General features: G+C 35.8%; 1 protein-coding gene across 4 annotated transcripts in view; it reads left to right on the top strand.

The window, feature by feature from the left end:
- The window catches only part of MKLN1 (muskelin 1), a 178,651-nt gene that overhangs the window by 139,817 nt on the left and 13,341 nt on the right, over nucleotides 1–25,493 (top strand). For 3 of the 4 annotated variants that reach the window (XM_027101903.1, XM_027101906.1, XM_027101904.1), the window contains exons 13-16: nucleotides 11,767–11,914; nucleotides 13,299–13,413; nucleotides 14,864–15,003; nucleotides 20,003–20,105. In XM_027101903.1, the coding sequence (XP_026957704.1) occupies nucleotides 11,767–11,914; nucleotides 13,299–13,413; nucleotides 14,864–15,003; nucleotides 20,003–20,105 (506 nt within the window). Of the gene's footprint in view, nucleotides 1–11,766; nucleotides 11,915–13,298; nucleotides 13,414–14,863; nucleotides 15,004–15,201; nucleotides 16,643–20,002; nucleotides 20,106–25,493 lie in introns of those variants that run through there. The other variant, XM_027101905.1, reaches the window with a different exon arrangement.

Below are 25,493 nucleotides of genomic sequence, written 5' to 3'. Positions count from 1 at the left end.
ATTTTAAGATCTGAAAAAACATCAACTCTTATTCAACTCTCATTTTTTTAACTAGAGTGTAACAGTTTTATGTTCCCCTTAGAAAGAAACTAATTTAAATCAGTGGATTGACAGCTGCTTGGAAAGAAGGGATTTATTAGTATTGTGTCTAACACATACATAATTACATCAAAATTCAGCACATCTAAAATTTGGGTTTATTTCTGAATAACTTTTGGCAATAAGTATGTGAACACAAGGGGTTTAGCAGACTCTCCATATGTAAGCTCTGTTTAACACTAGTTGAAAATTATGTTTAGAAGGTCTGTCACACCACCAGAACTTTATGGTTTGCTAAAGAAACTCAGTCTATTATACTGGGATTACTTTCTCATATCTGTATTATTCAAGATAACAAACATATATTGTGTCTTCAACATTTGCCAGATACTAAGTTGGGCAGTGATGATACAGAGCTCTTACAGTCTAATCCCTGTTCTATAGTAGTTAATGTGTTTACTTGTTGTGTTCCTTAAATCCTGTCGACTGTATTTTCCCACATCTGCCACTGTTTATTCCATTCTGTCCTGAGCATAGTGGCAGATTGATATAATTGAAAGAATAGTGAATTCAGAGTCAGAAGATTTGGTCTCTCTTCATCTGGGTCTGCCACTCATCCTTCAGTAGCTTTGGCAAAGTTGTATAACTTCTCTGGACTTGATTATTCATCTGAAAATGAGGGGATTGGACCAGTTGATCTTAAGGCCTCATCTGGCTCCAGAATTTTGACAGTTAAATTTCATTCCTTTTTGCTGTTATCAGGCTGTGAAAATAACAAATGAGGGCTATGTTAGTTATGTCTGCAAGATATGATTTATCTATAAACATATTTTCGTGAAAACCTTAAAAGCAGAATCTTACTGATTTTCATTTCAGCCCTGGGAATGTCCTTATTGTGCTTATTGACATTGAGGTTTTTTTGTTTTTCTTTTTCTTAATCTGTGTGTGTGTGTGTGTGTGAGGGAGAGAGATAAGTTATGTTTTTGACCCTTTTAGACTTCTATGAGTTAACTGTAAATAAGGCCAATTCAGCAATACATAGAAGACTCTGAAGCTAATGATTTGCTATCATTAATAAAGATTAGTTACTGAGCTAGGAAATGGTAGTGCTTATTTTTAATGTAACTAGGCTTCATTGCTTTCTATTTAGAATCTTTTATATTAGGTGTGCCATTATTCTGATAAATTGGATTATGTACTTTTTTTCTTCTCAACGTTACTGGTAATAATAACTTTCCATAACTTCCACCTTTCACTCTCACAGGGGTGTTTTTGCTAGTTATAAGCCTATAAAAGTATCTCACATTTTTAATATAAAATTTGGGTTATTCGATAGTAAATGTGAATTAAAATTCACCTGTAAAAACAAACATTTGAGAACACTAAAGACAATTTTGAAAATGAAAGGTAATGTAATATTACTAAATATTTATAAAGCTACAATTTTGTACAGATTAATGGAATGGAATACAACAGATAATATAAAATATCCCTAAGTACATATGAGAATTTAGTATATGGTAAAGTGGCATTTCCAGTCAGAGAAGGAAAATAGATTATGCAATAAATGACACTGAAATGTCACTTAAGACCTGGCAATAAGCAAAAAGTAAAACCCTGACTCTAATTGATGTCTATTTATCACAAAAAATTTTAGGTAGACTCAAGTTTTATACTTAAGAAATAAAAATATAAGTCTAGGGCTTCCCTGGTGGCGCAGTGGTTGAGAGTCTGCCTGCCAATACAGGGGACGCGGGTTCGTGCCCCGGTCCGGGAGGATCCCACATGCCGCGGAGTGGCTGGGCCCGTGAGCCATGGCCGCTGGGCCTATGCATCTGGTGCCTGTGCTCCGCAACGGGAGGGGCCGCAACAGTGAGAGGCCCGCGTACCACAAAAATAATAATAAGTCTAATTGTTTTGAATAATTTAGGATTGGGAGACCTTTCCAAATATGACACAAAACCCAGAAGTTATAAAGAAAGAGATTTAGTTTGATTTTTTGCAAATTAAAAGATTTTATATGGAAAAATACTTAAATGTCAAATAATAAATGACAAAATAGCAACTGAGACAAAGGTTAATATCCTACTATATAAACAAAAAACTCTTACAAATCAATAAAAAAAGGAGTAATTTTCTAGTAGAACAATGGCAAACGACATAACTAGGTAGTTCAAAGAAAAAAATAATTCAAATAGCTGGCAAACTTACTTCTATATAGATGCTCAGCTTCATTCGTTTTAAAAATTTTTTAAATGTAAATTAAAAGGTCACTCATTGAATGTTGATATCTAGTAAAATATAAAATACATATACTCTTTGACCAAGCATTTTTTTCAAGGAATTTATCCTACTTACATACTTGTACAGATGCATAAAAAATAAGTTGTACAGAGATACTTATTGTGGTATTGTTTGCAAAATTAAAAAATCTGGAAACAACTTTAATTATCCACCAATAGGTAACCAGTTAAATAAATTGTGGTTGATCTATTCAGTGAGATGAATTCTTTGTGGCTTAATGTAACTGAGATAGATCAGTAAGTACTACATCACTGAGTGTCAAAAGCTAGTTGGAATTTTACAAAAAGCAAATAATGAGTGGTAGAAACCCAGGTTCAGGTGAAATAATAGAAGTTCTAAAATAATCCTAAAATTTATATGGAACCACAGAAGACCCAGAATTGCAAAAGCAATCCTGAGAAAGAAGGACAAAGCTAGAGGGTATAACCCTTCCAGACCTCAGACTATACTACAAAGCTGCAGTAATCAAAAGAGCATGGTATTAGCACAAAACAGACATATAGATCAATGGAACAGAATAGGGAGCCCAGAAATAAACCCACGTACTTAATAGTCAATTAATCTACAAGGAAAGAGGCAAGAATATACAATGGAGAAAAAACAGTCTCTTCAACAAGTGGTGTTGGGAAAGTTGGACAGCTACATGTAAAATAATGACATTAGAACATTGCCTCATACAAAAATAAACTCAAACTCATCTATATACAAAAATAAACTAAAATGGCTTAAAGACCTAAATGTAAGATGACACCGTAAAACTCCAAGAAGAAAACATAAGTGGAACACTCTTTGACATAAATCGTAGCAATATTTTCTTAGATCAATCTCCCAAGGCAAAAGAAATAAAAGCAAAAATAAACAAATGGGACCTAATCAAGCTTAAAAGCTTTTGCACAGCAAAGGAAACCATCAACAAAACGAAAAGACGACCTACGGAATGGGAGAAAACATTTGCAAATGATGCAACCAACAAGAGGTTAATATCCAAAGCATACAAACGGCTCATACAACTCAATATCAAAAAACAAACAATCATTGGGTTTCCCTGGTGGCGCAGTGGTTGAGAGTCCGCCTGCTGATGCAGGGGACACGGGTTCGTGCCCTGGTCCGGGAAGATCCCACATGCCGCGGAGCGGCTGGGCCCGTGAGCCATGGCCACTGAGCCTGCGCGTCTGGAGCCTGTGCTCCACAACGGAAGAGGCTACAACAGTGAGAGACCCGCGTACCGCAAAAAAAAAAAAAAAAACAGTCAAAAAATGGGCAGAAGACCTGAATGGACATTTTTCCAAAGAAGACATACTGATGACTAACAGGCACATGAGAAGATGCTCAGCATTGCTAATTATTAGAGAAATGCAAATCAAAACCACAATGAGGTATCCCCTCACACCTGTCAGAATGGCTATCATCAAAAAGTCTACAAATAACAAACGGAGGGGATGTGGAGAAAAGGGAACCCTCATGCACTGTTGGCGAAATGTAAACTGGTGCAGCCACTATGTAAAACAGTATGGAGGTTCCTTAAAAAACTAAAAATAGGACTGTCATAGGATCCAGCAATCCCACTCCTGGGTATATATCTGGAAAAAGCAAAAACTTTAATTTGAAAAGATGCATGTACCCCAATGTTCATAGCAACACTATTTATAATAGTCAAGACATAGAAGCAACCCAAGTGCCTGTAAACATATGATTGGCCTAAGAAGGTGTGGGGGGTGTGTGTGTGTGTGTGTGTGTGTGTGTGTGTGTATGTGTATGTATTGCTCAGCCGTAAAAAAGAATGAATTATTGCCATTTGCAGCAACGTGGATGGACTTAGAGAATATAATGATTAGTGAAATGTCAGACAAAGACAAATACTATATGATATCACTTATATGTGGAATCTAAAAAATAATACAAGTGAATCTATATACAAAACAGAAACAGACTCACAGACTTAGAGAATGAACTTACGGTTACCAGAGGGGAAGGATGGTGGGGAGGGATAGATTGGGAGTTTAAGATTGACATGTACACACTGCTATATTTAAAATAGATAACCAACAAGGACCTACTGTTTAGCACAGGGAACTCTGCTCAATATTCTGTAATAACCTAAATGGGAAGAGAATTTGAAAGAGAATAGATACTTGTATATGTAAAAAAAAAAAAGAAAAGGATATGGAGAAGCATACATATCCAAAGCATACAAACAGCTCATACAACTCAATATCAGAAAACAAAGAATCATTGGGTTTCCCTGGTGGCGCAGTGGTTGAGAGTCCGCCTGCCGATGCAGGGGACACTGGTTCGTGTCCCGGTCCCGGAAGATCCCACATGCCGTGGAGCGCCTAGGCCCGTGAGCCATGGCCGCTGAGCCTGTGCGTCATAACAGCAATTCCAGGAGAAGACAAAAATGAAAATTTAAGAAGTTGAAATAATTGATGAAATAAGAGGTAAATTTCCTAGAATTCAGAAAAGGTGAAAGGCTTCAGACTGGTGAGAGGGCGTGTAGTATGCTAAATGGGAAAAATAAGGAGAAACACATACCTAGGCATATTTATTAAAGTAAAATTAAGAATATTAAAGACATAAAGGAAATTCTGAAAGATTTCAGAGACAAAGAGCAGATGACCTGCAGGGAACAAGAAGATAGAGAGCTAGGTATCAGCTCAACAGCAATAGTGAATGGAAGAAAATAGTAAACTTTAAAAATACTCAAGGAAAATGTCTTTGAACCAAGCAATTTATATCCTCCTAACTTTCATACAAGGATAAAATAAAATATTATCAGGTATTTTTGCCTCGAAGCTTTCAATATGAAAACCCATATTGGAAACCCATTTGAAAGCAAGATTCATGAGAAATCTAGAAGTGAGAGGTGGTGATCAAATTACCTTGAGGAAGTTTATTGTTGACTGAAGACAAACAAAATTCTAAGCAGTGAAAATATGATGGGGGAGGGGAATGGGGCACCATATAAATTCAGGTGTTGTGATTGGACTTACAGAGAAGAACATGTTCTGCATTATTAAAACTTTTTCATTCCAAAATGTCTTATACAAGGCTTAAGACCTAATGGGTCTTTATTTTCTTTCAAACTTCCTTTTCTTTTCCTGTGTCATATATCACTGCCAGTATTTCTTACATCCCAGGTCATTCTTTACCTTGGATTCATTTTTGTTTGTTGGAATAGCTCCTGAAAGAATCTTTTCAGATGCAGTCATTGATATGAACTTTAATATTTCTGCTGATCCAAAAGTTCTTTTATGTTGACCTCATTGTTGGGGTTGCTAGTTTAACAGGAAATAGAATTTTAGTTCCATATCTTTTTATATTCCAAGGAATTTTAAAGTTATTACTCCATTTTGTATTCTAGCATTCTTTGTTACTGATAAAAGGTCTAATGTTAGTTAGATACTTATTCCTCTGTATATAATAACCTACTTTTCCCCTCCACAGAAGCTTTTAGAATTTTCTTTTAATTCCTGAATTTTTGAAGTTTCACTAGGAGATATGTATATAAAGTCTTTTTTTTTTTTTTTAATAGCCAAGCTAGTTGTTTTTTGTTTTTTAATTAATTTATTATTTATTTATTTTTGGCTGTGTTGGGTCTTCGTTTCTGTGCAAGGGCTTTCTCTAGTTGTGGCAAGCGGGGGCCACTCTTCATCGCGGTGTGTGGACCTTTCACTGTTGCAGCCTCCCTTGTTGTGGGGCACAGGCTCCAGACGCGCAGGCTCAGTAGTTGGTGGCTCACTGGCCTAGTTGCTCCGTGGCATGTGGGGTCTTCCCAGACCAGGGCTCGAACCCGTGTCCCCTGCATTGGCAGGCAGATTCTCAACCACTGTGCCACCAGGGAAGCCCCCCCACCTTTTTTTTTTTTTTTAATAAAACGTGCTTAGTGCCCCAGGCTCTTTCAAACAGGACACCCACTGTTTTTCTTCCATTCAGGGAAATTTTCTTTATTTCCTTCTTCTACATTATTTCATTTCTCCTTCTGGTGCTCTTTTCAGACAAAGTTTTTACTTCAATGGCTTTATCCTCTGTATCTCTTAACATTTCTATCATAATTTCTATATCTTTATGCTATATATTCTGGTAATTTATCAATTTTATCTTGAGATGACTGACTTTGTTTTTAACTGTGCACATTTTATTTTCATTTTGTTATTTCATTTTTTTGTCATAGTTTTTTAATATCTTTCCATACTCTGCTTCTTTTTAAGGAAGCTTATTTTTGTTTTACACATGTAATGTTCTCTTCACTCTCTACAAGGATAATGAGTTTGCGTTCTTTCTTCTAAGTTCTGTTCTTTTCTATGATTTATCTTTTCCTGTTGTTCTGTTTGTTCATCTAGGTCCCTCCTTACATTGCTGATTTTTTTCTCATATTGTCACGTGATTCCTGTCTAAATATTAAAATTTATGAATAAGTTTATGTATCAGTTAAGAAAGGTAGTTGACAGTGGTTTCCTGTGCATTGTATGTCTCTTTTTCCCAGTGGCCTTCTCCCTTAAATCAGACACTGACTGAGGGTTTTGTATAAATGCATGGTACATGCAGGCTTTTTTATAGGATGCGTAAACTGAGAATAGAACCCTGTGTCCTTATTAGAAGCTCTCCCACAGGAGTGCTTCTCAAGGTCTACTCCTGCTTTTTGTATTTGATGACTTATTCTGAAATTTTCCATCTTTTATCTCTGGTGAGTTGGGCTGTCTTTTCCTTGGCTGTGATTTCCTGTCAGTATAACCCCAACTGCTATTTCTCAAGATTCCTCAAAATTTCTTATCTATTGATACTTTCTTGACATACTTTCTTCTTCTCTAGACCTTTTTTTTTGTTTTTCTTTTTGCTAGAATATTGTTTCTGCCAATTCAAGCGGGATGATGGGAAAGAGGGGTAATGTAGTTAATGTTTAGTTTTCTGTCTAAAACCAAAAGCCCCAACCTTTAGATTTCATAAGCAGCTTCTGTCAGTAGTAAAAATTCAAGTCTAAAATGCCTACTAGGGCTAGACCATAATTCTTTGATGCATGTGTACATGTAATTTTTTACATTTTAATTTTCTTTAATAAGAATGCATAAAATCTTCATTTAAAGTGAAAAATGGGGGTTTTTTTCCTTCTGTTTACAAAGGAGATAACACATTAGATTTAGAGTATTACAGAAAATGGACATTTTTAATAGTTTCTTGGAGAAATCCAGACTGCTTTTGAAGGTAGATATGAAAAACTTTATTATTTTTTTATTGAAGTACTGTTGATTTACAATGTTGTGTTAGTTTCTGGTACAGCAAAGTGATTCCATTATAGATTATTATAAGATACTGAATATAGTTTCCTGTGCCATACAGTAGGACCTTGTTGTTTATTTTGTATATAGTAGTTTGTATCTGCAAATCCCAAGCACCTAATTTATCCACACCTGCCTTCTCCTTTGGTAACCATAAGTTTGTTTTCTATGTCTGTGAGTCCGTTTCTGTTCTGTAAATAAGTTCATTTGTATCTTATTTTAGATTCCACGTATAAGTGATGATGTATGATATTTGTCTTCCTCTTTCTGACTTCACTTAGTGGTAATCTCTAGGTCCATCCATGTTGCTGCAAATGACATTATTTCATTCTTTTTTATGGCTGAGTAGTATTCCATTTTACACACACACACACACACACACACACACACACACACACACACACACACCATGTCTTCTTTATCCTTCCGTCTGTTGATGGACATTTAGGTTGCTTCCATGTCTTCACTATTGTAAATAGTGCTGCTGTGAACATTGGGGTGCATGTATCTTTTCAAATCAGAGGGAAAAATTATTTTTATTGGTTTTTGTATTGAAATGTTTTTTAAATTGTTACTGTATGTGGAATGGAGTAGAAATAGGAATTAAACTTAAGTCCAATTTGTAAAATTTACACAGAAGGCCATTAACATGGATACATTCAGTGTAAGTTTGAATTAACCCCCTGATCTTTAGGAACTCTTCAGATGTAAGTTTTCATTTTTATATTTTAGAGAAAAAAATCAAAAATACTTTTTAATACCTAGTTTTAGTTTTGCAACTAAATGATTTAAAAACGTTGTTTTTAGTGCCAGTAAAACTGTCTTTTGACAATTTTATGAATTCCCTTTCCATCTAAATAACAGCATTCCAAATATTAATGTAAAATTTTGTTCATGAGAAATTTGGGAGGATGTGTGAGAATTTTTCACTTATTACTAATAGTCCCCAGTATTTAGACCCAGATGTATTTTTTTTCTGTATTTTGGTTTAGATTTTTCTTCTTTTCTTGTAACTATAAAATCAATATATATTGAAACTTTTCATATTCTATAATAGAAAGTTAAAATGTCCTAACTTCCCCCTCTCCAATAACTATTATTTATCTTTTGGTGTATGTTCTTTTATGTTTCTTCAATTCACGTACACACATATATATAAACGTTTTTCCTTGTCATTAGTATGCAATAAAAATTATATTTGTAAGGGTATGTAAACTTAAGGAGTAATAAAAATTCTGTCCTGAGAGATTGTACATTTGAATATTCTTAGAGTAAAATATTTGGATACCTCGAAAAAGTTTCAGTGAAACTTTTTTTTTTTTTTTTTTTTTGCGGTACACGGGCCTCTCACTGTTGTGGCCTCTCCCGTTGTGGAGCACAGGCTCCAGACACGCAGGCTCAGCAGCCATGGCTCACGGGCCCAGCCGCTCCATGGCATGTGGGATCTTCCCGGACCGGGGCACAAACCCGTGTCCCTTGCATTGGCAGGTGTACTCTCAACCACTGTGCCACCAGGGAAGCCCCCCAGTGAAACATTTTTACTCTTATTTTTCACAAGTTTCTGCTCCAAGCTTGGTCTCTGTTAAGCCAGTCCAGAGATTTTTGTACTTTTGACATAACATCTCCTCCCTTTTTTTTGCTGATGGAAATCGTGCTTCTTTATTAATATTTCCTTACTGCCTTCGTCCAGTCCACACCATTGCACTGTTAACAGCCTCCTAATTGATCTATGTATCTCACAAGCCTCTCACTTTGCCTGTCTATGCTGCATTGTTGATAGACATGTCAAATGATGCAGTGACCCTGTGGGGAGATGTGAAAGGGGATGGGGAATGACTGCTAATGGGTACAGGGTTTCTTTTTGGAGTAATGAAAATATTCTAAAATTAGATTGTGATGATGGTTTTATAGTGGATATACTAAAAAAAACCCAAGCCATATGCTTTAAACAGGTGAATTATATGGTATGTGAATGATATTCTGTAAAGCTGTTTGAAAAGCCAATAAAAGACTTAAATGTGTAACTTTGAGGCAAAAGTCAACATTACACAGAGTAAAAGGCATATTGTATATGAAAGATCAAAGAAATGGGAAGTGTATACTTTCTAATCCGCTTTATAATCAAAGTAATTTTTTATAATTCTTATAGTACAGATGTTATAAACATGGTAGTCTTACCTCCCTGAGTATTGTAAACCTGCCCACTGCTTTCATTTTTGAGAAGCAACACTTGTCATCTTTCTCTTCTGCTACAAAGCTGCTTCTAGGTAAAATGTGACAGTATGGAAGAGAAAGCATGTAACATTCTCACATGCCTCCCCTAGCCCAGTACTCCTTTATTCTCCTCTCGGTGACCCAGCCCCGTTTTATAGAATTCAAAAATCTCTTTCCCTCTGCACGGATTTCCATTCCACTCAGAAATTTCCGGTTCCTTATTTAAGGTATTTAAATGGGTCCTTATTTTAGGTAAGCAGTTTGTTGCATTCATTTATAATAAGTCATACATCTCTCATATTTGCATTTTAAAAGATTATAGAATAGGGGTTAGCAATTTTTTTCTATGAAGAGCCAGATGTAATTATTGTCGTTGCAACTACTCAGCCTTGCTATTGTGGGGTGAAATCAGCCACAGACAAAATGTAAATGAATGACTGAGGCCTGATTTGACCCTAGGCAGGTCAGATCAATCCATAGTTTGTCAACCCATGTTATAGAATTCTACATGGGATGAAGAAATTTAAGTGCAATAAATTTAGGCAGTTATGTCCTCCACTTCTACAACTAATGAAAATGATTTCATTTCTTTACTGTTTTATCTTTCTTCCAAGGTTATCTCAGGAACAGAGGTCAGAACCTGGGTACTTTTGAAAGTTTACCAAGGCTTAATTAGAAAATACCAGGCTTTACATAACCACTAAAGACTATGTATTATGAGGGTTGAGATTATTGTTAAGATTAGGTTGATGTGTGTGTATAAAGATAAATGTATTTGTGTATGGATGCATACAAATTATGTATTGTGTTATATATGTGTGTATAATTTTTTAATATATTTACTGTGGGATGCATTTGGATAGTCTCTAAAATGTTCCAGACAAATTTATTGAATATGAATGTGAAAGGACCCATGAATTAAACTAGGAAAAAATACATATTGCATCATTTGGCCCTGCTAAAGTAGGTAAAGATGAATAAATATCAATGTGGTTAGCATCTCCTCCCATAGTATTCTGGATTGATTGAAATGTTTTACTTCAATCTGATGTTTGTGTAGCTTTTTCAGTATATGATAATTGTTCGTGTATAAAAGAAATGTAGTGTTGAAACAGTGGCATTGTTTTTAGATCTGTGGCAAGTATGTTGTGAATCATAAAATTATATTTCAACTAATATTTCCAAGTAATAATAGTGAGAAAATTTGCATTTGCTATATCAGTGTTTTACAAATTACTGGATAATGCCGAATGACCATCACTCATTTAATGGATTTCTCAGGAAATAAAATATTTTCTCAGAAAATTAACTCTGGGGAATTCGAGCCACTCAGGAAAACAAAATGGCATATTTTAGCCCCAAATATTTTATTTTATTTTATTTTTCTTGGAAATTATGTCATTTCATTGTAGGTCTTGAACAGGTATTTTAGATGACTTTGACCTTATTGAACAAACCGGCGTGTCAAATTTTTGTTTTTCTTGGTCGAGATTTGAATATTTTGTCTCTGCTATTAAATTAGAGCTGACCCAGATAATAAATCAGTTAAATAAAGCATTGCCCTTTTCCTCAATAAAAATGATTACATTGCATACCTCTTTCTATCTCTTTCCTCCTTCTAACTCCATTCTGGTAGTTAGCATTCATTTATTTCAGCAGATAGTTGGGTAACTATTATATGCCAGGCAATTGTTTTAGGCACTGGGAACAAAACAGTGAACCAAACAACCTTTGCCCTTATAGAGTTTACGTTTGAGTGGGGAGAAGGCAAGAAACAACTGATTATTGTTTAATATAAAAGTTATGTAGTCTGTTAGAAGGTAAGTGCTGTGGACACAAGTAGAGCAGAGTAAGGATGAAGTAATCTTTTATAGAGTAGTACTAACCTGTTAAGTAATGTTAATACTGTCATCTTATTTTCTCTTTCAATTTATAGTTCCAATGACAGGATTCACACAGAGAGCAACCATTGATCCAGAACTGAATGAAATACATGTCTTATCTGGACTCAGCAAAGACAAGGAAAAGAGGGAAGAAAATGTCAGAAATTCATTCTGGATTTATGACATTGTAAGGAATAGTTGGTAAGTAGCTCTTGTCTATACTGCAGTCACAGTGTAACATTTATTTGAGGTTGTTGGTTTATTCAAAAGAAGAGAGAGATGGAAGGCTTATGTTAATTTGTGATGTCATACATTTTAATATCAATATTGGGGAGTGGAAAAGTCAGTACTAGTGCCTGTGTATACAGTGATGTTCAGCAAATGGATTTTACCGCTGAATTATTTCAATTAGTAGATGTTTCTTTGTCTGAGAGTCAAGAGAATTGTATTTTAGTCTAGCTTTTGCTACCAAGTAGTTGTGTAAACTTGAGAACCATGTATTTTTAATGTTCCCAGGTCTTTTCTTAGTTTTTATAAAATGAAGCAGTTTGACTAGAGCAAGGTGGGGAGCATTATTATTTAGCATTTTCAAACTAGGACCCTTTTGTCACAGAGCATCTCACAGAACTGCTGAACATTTTGCTTTGAAAAACACTGACCCTTGGTTAAAAGTCCGCCTGCCGATGCAGGGGACACGGGTTCATGCCCCGGTCTGGGAAGATCCCACATGCCGCGGAGCGGCTGGGCCCGTGAGCCATGGCCGCTGAGCCTGCGCGTCCGGAGCCTGTGCTCCGCAACGGGAGAGGCCACAACAGTGAGAGGCCCGCGTACCGCAAAAAAAAAAAAAAAAAACACTGACCTAGGGCTTCCCTGGTGGCGCAGTGGTTGAGAGTCTGCCTGCCGATGCAGGGAACACGGGTTCGTGCCCCGGTACGGGGGGATCCCACATGCTGCGGAGCAGCCGGGCCCGTGGGCCATGGCCGCTGAGCCTGCGCGTCCAGAGCCTGTGCTCCGCAACAGGAGAGGCCACAGCAGTGAGAGGCCCGCGTACCGCAGGAAAAAAAAACAAAAAATACTGACCTAGAGGATCTAGCTCTAATGTTCTGTGATTACTACATAAGTGAATATTCTCCAAAACAGAGGAACTTCAGAGAACTTCCTCCATTCAGTAATAGAGAGTGGTGCTCAGCAGCTAAGGAATTTATTATTTTCTAAATAAGACATTTATTTACAGTAAGAATGAAAGAAGTCTGTTGTGAGCTTTTTTATTGTGAATAGATAAATGTGATATCACTCTTTCAGCCGTTGGTTTAAGCCTTCATATATGCTGATCCTGTTTCATAACACGAAGTAGTTTGTTCTTGAGTGAGATTTTTGATGGACATTAAAGAACTTCAGAACTCAGTTCTAACAAATTCAGATTATTTTATGAGGGTGACCAGAACTTTTAAGATTTGATGTGAACAAATTTATAATTTTTTGTTTGTAATTAGACATTGCGTTAATTTGCTTGCTACAATTGTATTAACATTATGTGTGCTGCTAGTTTTCTAAGATAGAATGCCTTAAAAGCAATGTCTTTCAGGTCTTGCGTCTATAAGAATGATCAAGCTGCAAAGGATAATCCAAGTAAAAGTCTTCAGGAGGAAGAACCATGTCCAAGATTTGCCCATCAGCTTGTATATGATGAGTTACACAAGGTATACTAACTACATTGACCTGTAAACTTTCTGTGATGTACAATTGGAAAGAATCTCAAAATATATGTTTCTGATTATTTTTAAGTAGATTTGAATAAAAATGACTGACATTTACTAGAATACGTAGCAGACATTTGATATCACCTTGTCCCTAAAATTCCTTAAGAGAATAAAGATTTTTGCATAGTCCACAGTTCCTGACACTTTTCTTATGAAAATGGTCAGTGGTTGCTGCTTCTTAGCTGCATAGATCTGATACATAGCATGGCCTGTTGTTTCTGTCAATACAATATGAATATTCAAGTAGAAGATGTACAGTTTTCAGCACTTGTATACCTTTTTCCATGATATGAAAAGGTATATATAACTTCCTGATTTTAGATTTTCCCATTGTGTAAGAAGTCTTTTTATCTTTATTTTTCCAATCTATGATTGACATAATCTGTTCCATCAGCCTATGAAAACAGTCCTGAATTCTGAAGTTTTAGTGTCCCTAAGTGTTCAGAGTGGTTTCTTTAGCTATTTCTCCCTTAAATTTTACATGTTTAATGATTGGGCTCAGATTACATAGTAAATTACTGACAGAACCTGTATTCTTTCTGTTTAGGCCATAGATGATTATTTAAATCCTCTATCATTTGAGAACTTTAGGTAAAAGATACCATGGGAGTAAATAAAAGCCCTTTCTCTGAGAGTCTCCCAAATTAAAGGATAAGTGAATTTCCATCTATAGGACAGAAATAAATAATATCTCTGTTGTATAACACTACTGGTTATAAATGTTTTCAAAATTTTCAAGAACTGCTTTAACACTTTGAGTACAGAATATTACTAAAGCTGTAATTATAATAGTGAAATCATTGTAGTATTCCTTTTACATTTCTTATTTGATATTAATTGAATAATAGAAAAATATTTTAAAAGTTACTTCACAAATCATATATGCCATTTAAAAATATTCAGCATTAAGGCTAAAGCAAAAGTAAGATGCTAAAATTTTTAAAGTTTCTAGTTACTGTTGACCTTCAGTGATTCAACTTGTGTGTCAGTTTTTTAAAAGATATCATTTTTTATTACGATCAACACTTGATTAACTTGATAATCCCCATTATTTGTTGCCCTAAGCAAACTCAGTATCTTGGAATAGCTTCTTACTATCATTGCTTTTGTTTTATGTCTTCCATTGTCAGTGTAACTGTGGTGATACAACTTATTTTAATAGAAAATGTTATTTAGGGAAGTAGTCACAGTACTTTAAAGTAAAATGGAAACTTGAGAAAAAGCAGAAGCAGCCTTTAGTAGACATGTAATAATGTTTTAGTCTTTAGTAAAGCTAAAGAAGTTACTTGTTACACACTACTACCAAAATGAAGAAATTTTACTTTGACTTTCGTAGTTTCTTGAGTATGCATGCATGTTTTTAAAATCTGGTTTGTTTTATTTATTACAGGTTCATTATTTATTTGGTGGGAATCCAGGAAAATCTTGCTCCCCAAAGATGAGATTAGATGACTTCTGGTCACTGAAATTGTGTAGGCCTTCAAAAGATTACTTACTGAGGCATTGCAAGTACCTCATAAGAAAACACAGGTATAAAAATAAATCACTGAAAACTTTTATTTAGCATTATCAGCTATTGTTGGTTTTATTTTATTTAGCATTATCAGCTAAGCTTTGGAGATGTGACTCTGTCTTTGGCAATTTAGTAACATGACACTGTAAGTACTATGAAGATCATGACTTTTGTAAATGCCCTGTTCTCCTTATTTTTGCTTTCTTCTTTCAAAGGATGGTACAAAGTGAAGATAGATCTTGATGCTAAAAATTATTAAAGATAGAGCAAGGATATTTTGCAGCTGTTAATGGAAAAAGTTTCTATGAACGTGATGAACCTACCTTCAAGTAACTCAAGGCCTAACCACTACAGATTATATCAGTTCTAGATGATTGGCATATGAAGATTATTGGCATGTGACTGACCTGTTGATAACTCTCTTAACAGTGAATGTGATGATATAGTGGAGTAAATAATCTCTTTATAATTTGATATTTCAGAATACAACTTCAAATATGATTATAGCTTTACATCATTACTTTTGCCATTTAATTGCAAAATCAAGTAATCAAACATTTTCATATGTCTCCTCAGTCATGTTTGCTTTTTAGCCTTAGCAGGTGATAAGCTGAAAAATGTAGAAAAATACATCTATCCCTTTGGTTACTGGTAGTGTTAGATCGTAATAAAAATTTACAATTTGGAGGGAGAGAAGTTTAGCTTTTAATGATGATAATAGGTACCATTTATGAGCAATTTTGTGTGCTAGATCCTGCATATTATTCTCACAATAAGACAGTGGAGTAGGTACTGTTATTACTACTCTCTTATAAAAGAAGAAATGGAAGCGTTTTTAAGTGGGTTGTATAACTGACCTAAGGTTGTTCAGCTGTAAGTGACAGAGCCGGGCTTTGATGCTGTGTATTCTGACTCCAGAGTTACCACTTCACCACCACCACCACCCCGTACACATCGGTATATACACAGACATGCACACATGTGTGTTTATATGTTTAGTATATAATTACGTATTATATTTTATATAGGATATAAATAAATAAAAATCTCTGTAGGTGTATGTTAGGTTTGTGTTCCTTTATCATATCATGTTTGCTTGTTATTTCTCTCTCTGCTTTCACAAGTTGTGCTTGAGAGATAAATTGATAACAAAAGCTAGTTGCTTCTGTTACTTTGTTATTACTATGAATAATTAAGGAGTATTTTCTATAGAATCTATAGGACAAAAGGTCTGAATCGTCACGTTGGCTGGATGGCAAGAGATAAATTCTGTCTTATTAACAAGATTTAAGCTTGAGGTACCTTCAGCTAATGTTTACGTTGCTAAAATATTATTCCTTGGTACTTAATGTTAAAGTTTGTTTTTAAAAGTTTAAAAAAACTTTAAACTTTGTTTTAAAAGGTTAAGACAAATAAGACAATAAGACAAATTCGGGGAAATCATAATTTTTTTTTTTTCCTACTTCAGATACAACAACTATAGTTAGAATGTTGAGTTGAGCTTTCAAAAAAAATTTCCTGACCAAAAGTCCACTAGAGATTAAAGAAGGTTGTCTAGTGCTGTATGTAAAGAATTCGAACTTACTTTATAAACACTTCCCTCTGGCTTTTTTTTTTTTTTTTTTTTTTTTTTTGCGGTACGCGGGCCTCTCACCGCTGCGGCCTCTCCCGTTGCGGAGCACAGGCTCCGGACGCGCAGGCTCAGCGCCATGGCTCACGGGCCCAGCCGCTCTGCGGCATGTGGAATCCTCCCAGACCGGGGCACGAACCCATGTCCCCTGCATCAGCAGGCGGACTCCCAACCACTGCGCCACCAGGAAAGCCCTTTCCTCTGGCTTTTAATTAGAAAAGTAATCCATGGTTAATAAAGAAAAAAAAAGTCCTCTCTCCCCACCACAAAGAATTGAATCATCCCTCATCCCACCATTCAAAAATAATATTTTGGTGTGTATCCCTTGAATTTTATGTGCACAAATAGAATTTTTGTTTAAAAAATAAGGATCATCTTGCTTTGAATCTGATGTCTTTTAATGAGTGATGTATTATAAACATCTTATTACCATGTTAAAAAATAAAAATACAAATCATAATTATAATGGCTACATAGTGTTCTATTCTGTGTAATTTACTTAACTAGTCTCCTTTTGTTGAATATTTAGCTTATTTCCAACTTATTTGCAATTATAAATAACACTGTAGTTAATATTATTATATACTTCCATATGCACCCCTATCAAAATTTCTGTAGGATAACGATAGACTTGATGAATTATACGTTGCCCTCCAGAAAGTTAATTTTCATTCCTTCTGGAAGTAAGTAGAATTATTCATTTTCCCACAACCAACCTATCCTAAGAAGTATTATTTTTGATCTTTGGCAGTCATTTTTCTCCTTTAAAAATCTGTCAGTGGACAGGTGAAATGACAGTTTATGGGAATCTGAAATATATATTATGGCATGTTTTAAGTTTCATGTTTTAAGTACAAAACATCATTAGTGACTTGTGCTAGTAAAGGCACAAAGTGAAAAATGAAAGTGGATAAGGAAAATAATCAGTAACAAATTATTTAAATTTTTAATTACATTATGAAAGACTAGCAGATCTTGTGAGTGTGAGAATGATTCATGAAATAAAGTGACTGAAGTTGAAAGGTAGCAAGTTCGTGTGATTGGGCAAATAATCAACCTTTGAAATTTGCTACTATTTAGTTAAAATATAAATTTTAAAGTATAAATTTTAGTTAAAATATAAATTTGAAGGGAGAGAAGTATATTGAATGCCAAGAAAGTGTCTTTGTTCTTAATGGTGCCACATAATACAGAAAATAAAATGCCACTGTTTTTTCGTATAGCATTCAAGTTTCCAAATATATTGATGATTTGGGGGTGGAAAGGGGCAAAAGAAAAAAATTTAAATATGATTAATTCCTTGTTCCTTTAGGTAGAGGGCAGAATTGTTGGCTGAAATATAATTTTAGACTGCAGACACAAGTCCAGTAGTAAGTTTTTGTGGGCTAACAAAAAAGCTTAAAAAAGGAAAGAGAGAACACACCTTCCAGGAAAATGGATCCCTTTGCTGGATTTATTTAATAGTACAGTAGGTGTGTGTTGGTTAAGTTATCAGGTTACAAGGATAAAGACATACTTAGGATATCTCACTGAAAAAGAATTTATTATGAGAATATCCAGAGAATTAAGGTGCTTCCTCAGCACTTGAACAGTGAGGCCTGGTAGAGAATTGTTTAGGATACTGAGACAATTCTAATAGCTAGAAGCTACTGAAGTAGCTTTCCTTGTAACTGAGCCTCTCTCTTTCTGCTTCTTTCTGTCTACTTTTCCTGTTCTACTTCCTGACTCTGCTTTCTCTTATGGCTTCGGTAGGTGGCTAGGTAGCTAGGTAGTAGGAAGGAAGGGAGAGAAGGATAGGAAGAGAAGGAATATGTCATCTCATATCTTCTGCTTATTGCCTTCTGTGTTTTGTATATTTTTTGTGTCCTTGTGTATCTCACATTCAGATTCTCTAAGAGAGTATCTTCTTACAGAAAGTTCCCTAGAGAGCGTATCCCTATTGGAAAGAATTCTGCCAGGCCACTTTAAAAATTGCTCACCAAGCTCAAGACGATTGCTTTTGGCTCAGGTGCCAAAACTCTGGTCTAATTCATTGTGGACAAGATGGTAGAGTAACATGGACCTAAGACTCTCATCTGAGGGTTGTAAGACTGGCTGACAATCAGGGTACTATCTGGTACAAGAAAACTAATATTTTGCCAGTCGTTGCCCCTCCAGGTACCCTATCACTGAGATTAGCTCTAAAGACAGGAAATTATTGATGCCATCAGCTGAACACAGTTATGAAAGGCTCTTCACTATTTTCCTTTCCCAAATGAAATTAAATGTCTTCTTTCTGTATAATATTTTGAAAAGCATACCAGTTTATTAGAAATAAGTACATATCTAATTATGCTATTAAAAAGGAATTATCATTATTTAAATAGATATATAGTCCCAAGCAGACTTTTTTAATTTAAGAAAATCCTTTGTTTCCTTTCAGCTTTGGAATCAGAGATACTTGAGTTTAATTCTACTTCTGCCACTTACTAGGTCTTAGCTTGGCCAAGTTCATTTACTAGGCTCAGTTCCTCATCTGTTTATTTTTTTTTAAATGATGATAAACTTCTCATCATAGAGTTATGGGAGGATACATGAAATGATATATGTAAGATACTTGATACAGTGTCTAGCACAAAACAAATGATTGATAAATGATTGCTACAGTTTTTGTTATTACTGAGACATGGAAATAGTCTCATTAAAAATATCTAATCAGTGTTAATGATACTCATTAAAAGAAACTATACTCAGACTTCCCTGGTGGCGCAGTGGTTGAGAGTCCTCCTGCCGACGCAGGGAACACGGGTTCGTGCCCCGGTCCGGGAAGATCCCACATGCCGTGGAGCAGCTGGGCCCGTGATCCATGGCCGCTGGGCCTGCGCATCCGGAGCCTGTGCTCCGCAGCAGGAGAGGCCACAACAGTGAGAGGCCCGTGTACCGCAAAAAAAAAAAGAAGAAACTAATTTCACTTTCTGAAGTATCTGTTAAACACCTCCAGTGGAGAGTATATGACACAAATCTAGGAAATTATTTTTATTTTATCTCTACTTGTTTTTTTATGAAACATATTTGGCTATTTTGCACTTCTGTTATATAAAATATTTAACATATTCGCTATGTTTTGTAGTTGATTTAATCTTAGCTTATAGTTTTAAGAGGAGGGTTGGAAATGCTCTTATCCAGTCTCTAGCACCACAGCCTGACATTACCATTACATCTCCAGGGACTCCACATGTACGCTATTTATATATGTGTCAGTATTCTTACTTCTGGATTCTTAAGCACAGGATTTTTAGATATCCACAATATCTTCTCAGATACAGAGTATTCCACTCTGGGTTTAAAAGACATTTCTGATGTTTTTTTCATAACTCTAGACAATTATTCTTGTTTACATTTTCTAGGTTTGAAGAGAAGGCCCAAATGGATCCCCTTAGTGCTCTGAAATATCTACAAAATGATCTTTATATAACTGTGGATCATTCAGACCCAGAAGAGACAAAAGAGGTAAAGGTGGCAATAAACTTCAGAAATTGAACGTTTAAAAAATTGTCTTTCTAACTTATATTTGTTGACTTTGCTCTTGGATGTTTAAAGGAAAGTGAGGAAAATATGATGACACTAAAAATCTTAAAAATGGTACAGAGCAGATGAAATAAAAATTGAGTAGACATATTTTCATGTGGTAATCTAAGATTCAAGTCACACAAAAACCTGTGATCCACTCAGAAAAGGATTCTCAGGTATAAAGTTTTAAGTAGTCATTAGATTTTGTACTGGAAAGGAAATAGAAAAATTTTACTTCTGCCATAGTTCCATACTTCCTTTACTTAAGGGTTACATAAAGTTCAGTATAAACTTTTTCTACTGATACTCGAAAATCCCCCTAAAAGAAGAAAGAAAACTCTCCTTTATTGTAAGGAGAAAGTGAAGAGAGGTTGGTAGGAGTAGAATCTTTGCTGGCTTGATATTTAGTTATATGAATGTTGTAGCAGTACAGTTTTACCATAGGCTACTAACTTCGTTTATCAGTAGCCCCGAAGCTTGAGAACTTAGTAACAGATCATTACTTTTCAGTTTTTATGATACATAACATGGGATGGAAGCAGCTGTTTCTAAGATTTAATATTCTTAGGGCATATTTGCGTATCCACAGTGTGTGAATATACCTGCAATGAGTTTCATGGTCTTACAACCTCTCTTCCAACTTCTAAGATTCCTTTTGTCACTTCTTCCTTTTGCTAACTATTCTTGTTCATAGTTCATCTGGCAACATCTGAACTGCAATCCATTTTACCTTCCATTCTCAGAATTGGTGATTATATGTAGTTCTGTTCCTTACATCTATTTCCCTGTTAGCTGTTGCTGTGCTTTGGCTTTGTAATAACGACATCAAGCAGTGTTTTCCTCTGTTCAGCATTGACACAGGCATCAGACTGAATGACTTTCAGGTACCAGGTTCATTGTACTTTCAAGCAGAAGAGCCTGCATGTCCTTGGCACCAAAACAAAGAAATACTCTTTCATAGTTGCCTACTGTGAAAATAAGCCCTAGTTCTCTCACTCAGTATTGGTTACAACCCTTCAGTAGGTGGAGAATCAGCAGAACACATTTTAAAACCCCCTGAAAAAGGACAGTTAATTGTCTTTTCTTGAGTCTTCAGTCAATTCATGATACTATTTGAAATAGGGAGAACTGTCACGATTTTGCCAAGTAGCAGAATATATTTGGTTTAATCTGTTATGGCTTATAAACTGAACATAGTTGTGAAGAGTCTGTTAATGTTCATTTTGTTAGACCATGCATTTGAGAGTTATAAATGGATTTTCTTGTGTTTTCACCATAGTCTGTCTAAAATGGCTGTAATCCGGAACATTCATTTTTCTTTTATTTTTTAAAACCAAACCAAAACAAAATATTTCAAAGTAAATAATTTCAGCTGTGTGAGTTGCAAGTAGGCCAAAGAAAACAGACAGTTTGCTCTTAAAGCTAAGCTAGTAGGAAAGTCCAGGACAGGGAGGTATCTCAAGTTCAAACAGTCATTTTAAGAATTTTGGTAGTGGGTTTCTCTTTTCCTGAAGAGTATCAAATCGTGATTTTGTATGCCACAGCCTTCCACTCCATTTCTGAAAAGCTGTATCTATCAAGAGTTGTTTAACCCTAGTAGAAGTTAGTAAAAATGATGTTATTCATGTGTATGTCAGCATCAGAATCACTTTAGAAGCTTTTTCAGAACAATACCCTCACCCTAAGAGTCTCCTCTGTCTGCTCTTTTACAATGGAAAACTGAAAGCACACCTTAAAAATTGAGAATTACTGGTCTGTAAGGTTATTCTTTTGTTTAAAAACGTGTGAACAGATTTCGTTTGGGGAAAGAAATCCCTTGGGGACAGCTCCAGTATATATATGTACTTACAGTATCTGTTAGTGAGGCATATAGATCTTCGCTTTTCATTGTAAGAAATCATTCCCCTTTTTGAGAAAGGCCTTACTGCTCTTCATTTTCTGTAGTAGCTTGGTTTTGTTCTCTATGTATGTTTTACAAATTTTTCATTATATTAAATGATTTTATCAGCAACCAGAAGTGGTTTTTAGATTTTTCTCCCCCTTTTTCGGGTCATCATTGTGTCTTTTAGTAGCAAAATGCTGGTGGACTATCAACTAATAATGGTTCTTTGCTTTCTTCCAGTCTCCAGAGCATGGGTTCTAAATTGGTGATGAGCTTATAATAAAGCTTATGAACATTGTATTTTTTTCTAGAAAAGGGCCAAGAAAAGGATGCTTAAACTGATTCTGCCATTTTCAGAGAGGATTCTATAATAGAGAAGGAACAAGAAAAACAAGTTTTCAGCCAGTATTGCACACTTTGTATTAATTGTCTTTCTACTGAGCTTCCAAAGTACTGATGTCATTTATTTAAAATATTGTGTAGAGTTCCTACAATATGCCAGGCATTCTTCTAGGTACAATAGATATACCAGTGAACCAAACAAGATACTTGCCCAGGAGGTACTTACATACTAGTGGGGGGGAACAATAAACATATTAAATAAATTATACCGTGCATTAGAATTTGATAAGTATTATAGGAAAGTTAAAAAGAGATCAAAAATATAAGGGGACTTCCCTGGTGGCACAGTGGTTAAGAATCCGCCTGCCAATGCAGGGGACCTGGGTTCAAGCCCTAGTTCGGGAAGATCCCACATGCCACGGAGCAACTAAGCCTGTGCGCCACAACTACTGAGCCTGCGCTCTAGAGCCCGCGAGCCACAACTACTGAAGCCCTCGAGCCACACCTATGGAAGCCTGCGTGCCTACAGCCCGTGCTCTGCCACAAGAGAAGCCACCGCAATGAGAAGCCTGCACACCGCAACGAAGAGTAGCCCCCGCTTGCCGCAACTAGAGAAAGCCCGCGCGCAGCAACGAAGACCCAACGCAGCCAAAAATAAATAAAATCTACGTTTAAAATATATATATATATATACATACATATATATATATATATGTGTGTGTGTGTGTGTGTGTATATATATATATATATATATGGGGTAAGAATTGGGCAGTTGCAGTATTAAATAGAATAATCATAATAGACCTCATTTGGAAGTCAGATTTGCACAAGGACTTGAAGAATATGAGGGAGTGATCTAAGTAGATAATTTGGGGAAGATAATTCCTAGCAAAGGGATGGCTAGAACAGAGACCCCTGGGATGGAGAGTATTTGGCTTTGTTTAGAACAGCAAGGAGACACTTGTGGCTGGAGTAGAGGTAAGGAGAGTGAAAGCAGTCAGAGATGAGGTCCAAGAGGTAAGAGCAGGGATTGGCAGAACAGGTTATGAATGACTTCATAAGTCATTATTAGGACTTTGGCTCTTACTCTGAATAGGGAGCTGGTTCAGGGTATTGTCCATGCAGAGGAGTGATATCATCTGCTTTATGTTTTAATTAGGTCACTCTGACTGCTGTATTGAGAATAGACTAAAAGGGAACAAGGATGGAGGCAAAGAGAACTATGAGGGAGGTGTAGAAATCTAAGCAAGGGGGATTGTTGCTCAGAGCAAAGTAGTAGCAATAGCAATGGTGAGAAGTAAAGCAGATCAGATTCTCCCTCCCTCCCTCCCTCCCTCCCTCTCTCTCTCTCTATATATATATGTATATATTTATATATATATATATGTATGTATGTATGTATATACTTTTTTGGCTGCATTGGGTCTTCGTTGCTGCACGCGGGCTTGCTCTAGTTGCAGCGAGCGGGGTTTACTCTTCGTTGTGGTGCGCGGGCTTCTCATCAGGTGGCTTCTCTTGCTGCGGAGCATGGGCCCTAGGCACACAGGCTTCAGTAGTTGCAGTGCGTAAACTTGGTAGTTGTGGCATGCGGGCTCTAGAGTGCAGGCTCACTAGTTGCGGTGCACGGGCTTTTAGTTGCTCTGCGGCATGTGGAATCTTCCTGGACCAGGGATGGAACCCATGTCCCCTGCATTGACAGGCAGATTCTTAACTACTTCACCACCAGGGAAGTCCCCTCAGTATATTCTAAAGGTAGAACCAACGGAATTTTATGATTGGATGTAGGGTTTGAAGGAAATGACTCCAAAGTTTTGAGCCTGAAAAGCTAGAAGGATGGAGTTACTGTCAACTGAAATGAGAAGGTGGAGCCTCCTGACTGGAATCAGGAGTTTAATTTTGCATATGTTCAGTTTGAGTTGCCTGTGAAACAGCCGGCTTGAGATGTTGAAGTGATAGTTGGATGTTCAAGTCTGAAGCTGGGGAGAGAGGACTGACTTTATTCAGATTGTGTACTATTTACTCAGTACCTGTTAAAACTCTAGGCCAGTACATAGCAGTGCCACTTATTTAATTGGATGGTTAAAGTAACAGTTTTCTCCCCATCCTTCTGTTTAGAGCCAGTGAAGTTTATCTTTCATCTTAGAAGTTAGAAAAGAGCAACAAATTAACCCCAAATAAGTATTCACTAGAATATAGGAAATTAGTAAAATAGGAAACAGTAGAAAAAATATAAAAAGTGAAAAGTTTGTTCTTTGAAAAAGTGACTAAAATTGGTCAACCTCTAGCAAGACTTATCAAGGAAACAAATAATGAAAACGTAAATTATCAGCATCACAAATGAAAAGGGGAGATCATTACAACCCTACCTACATTAAAAGTGTACTAAGGAGATATTATGAACAAGTTTGTCAACAAATTCAGCAACTTGATGAAATGGACAAATTTCTTGAAAGATACAACTTACCAAAACTAACACAAGAAGAATTAGAAAATCTTAAGGAACTCCATATCAATTACAGAGATTGAATTTGTAATTGAAAACTTTCCAAGAGAGAAAATACTAGGCCTGGATGGCTATATCAGTAAATTCTATCAACCCTTTAAGGAAGAAAAAAATGCCAATTTGGTATAGATTTGTAGAAATCAGAATAAGACAGAACACCTTCTAAATCCTTTTATGAAGCAGCTTAACTCTGATGTAAAAACCCAAAAAAGACATTACAAGCAAAGAAAATTACAGACCAATAGCCCTGTGAATGTAGATACAAAATTCTTAAGAAAATTTTAGTTAATTGAATCCAGCAATATATAAAAAGGTTAATGCACAATAGCCAGAGGGGGTTTATGCTAGGAGTACAAGGTTGGTTTCACATTTGAAAATCAGTATATTTCACCACATTGGCAGAATGAAAGAGAAAAACCACAGATCGTCTCAATAAGTGAAGAAAATCATTTGACAGAATGCAAAACCCATTGATGATAAAAATTCTTAAAAAAAAAAAAAAAAAATTCTTAACAAACCAGGAATAAAGGAAACATCATAAATCTCATAAAGGGCATCTGTGAAAAACATCCAGCTAGTACCATAGTTAATTGTAAAACAT

Source organism: Aethalodelphis obliquidens, unplaced genomic scaffold (genome assembly GCF_003676395.1).
Source record: "Aethalodelphis obliquidens isolate GAN/ISIS:26980383/991018 unplaced genomic scaffold, ASM367639v1 scaffold5, whole genome shotgun sequence".
In the NCBI taxonomy this organism is placed as follows: Eukaryota; Metazoa; Chordata; class Mammalia; order Artiodactyla; family Delphinidae; genus Aethalodelphis; species Aethalodelphis obliquidens.
The sequence above is the reverse complement of the archived record's forward strand: the minus strand, read 5'-3'. Positions and strand labels throughout refer to the sequence as shown.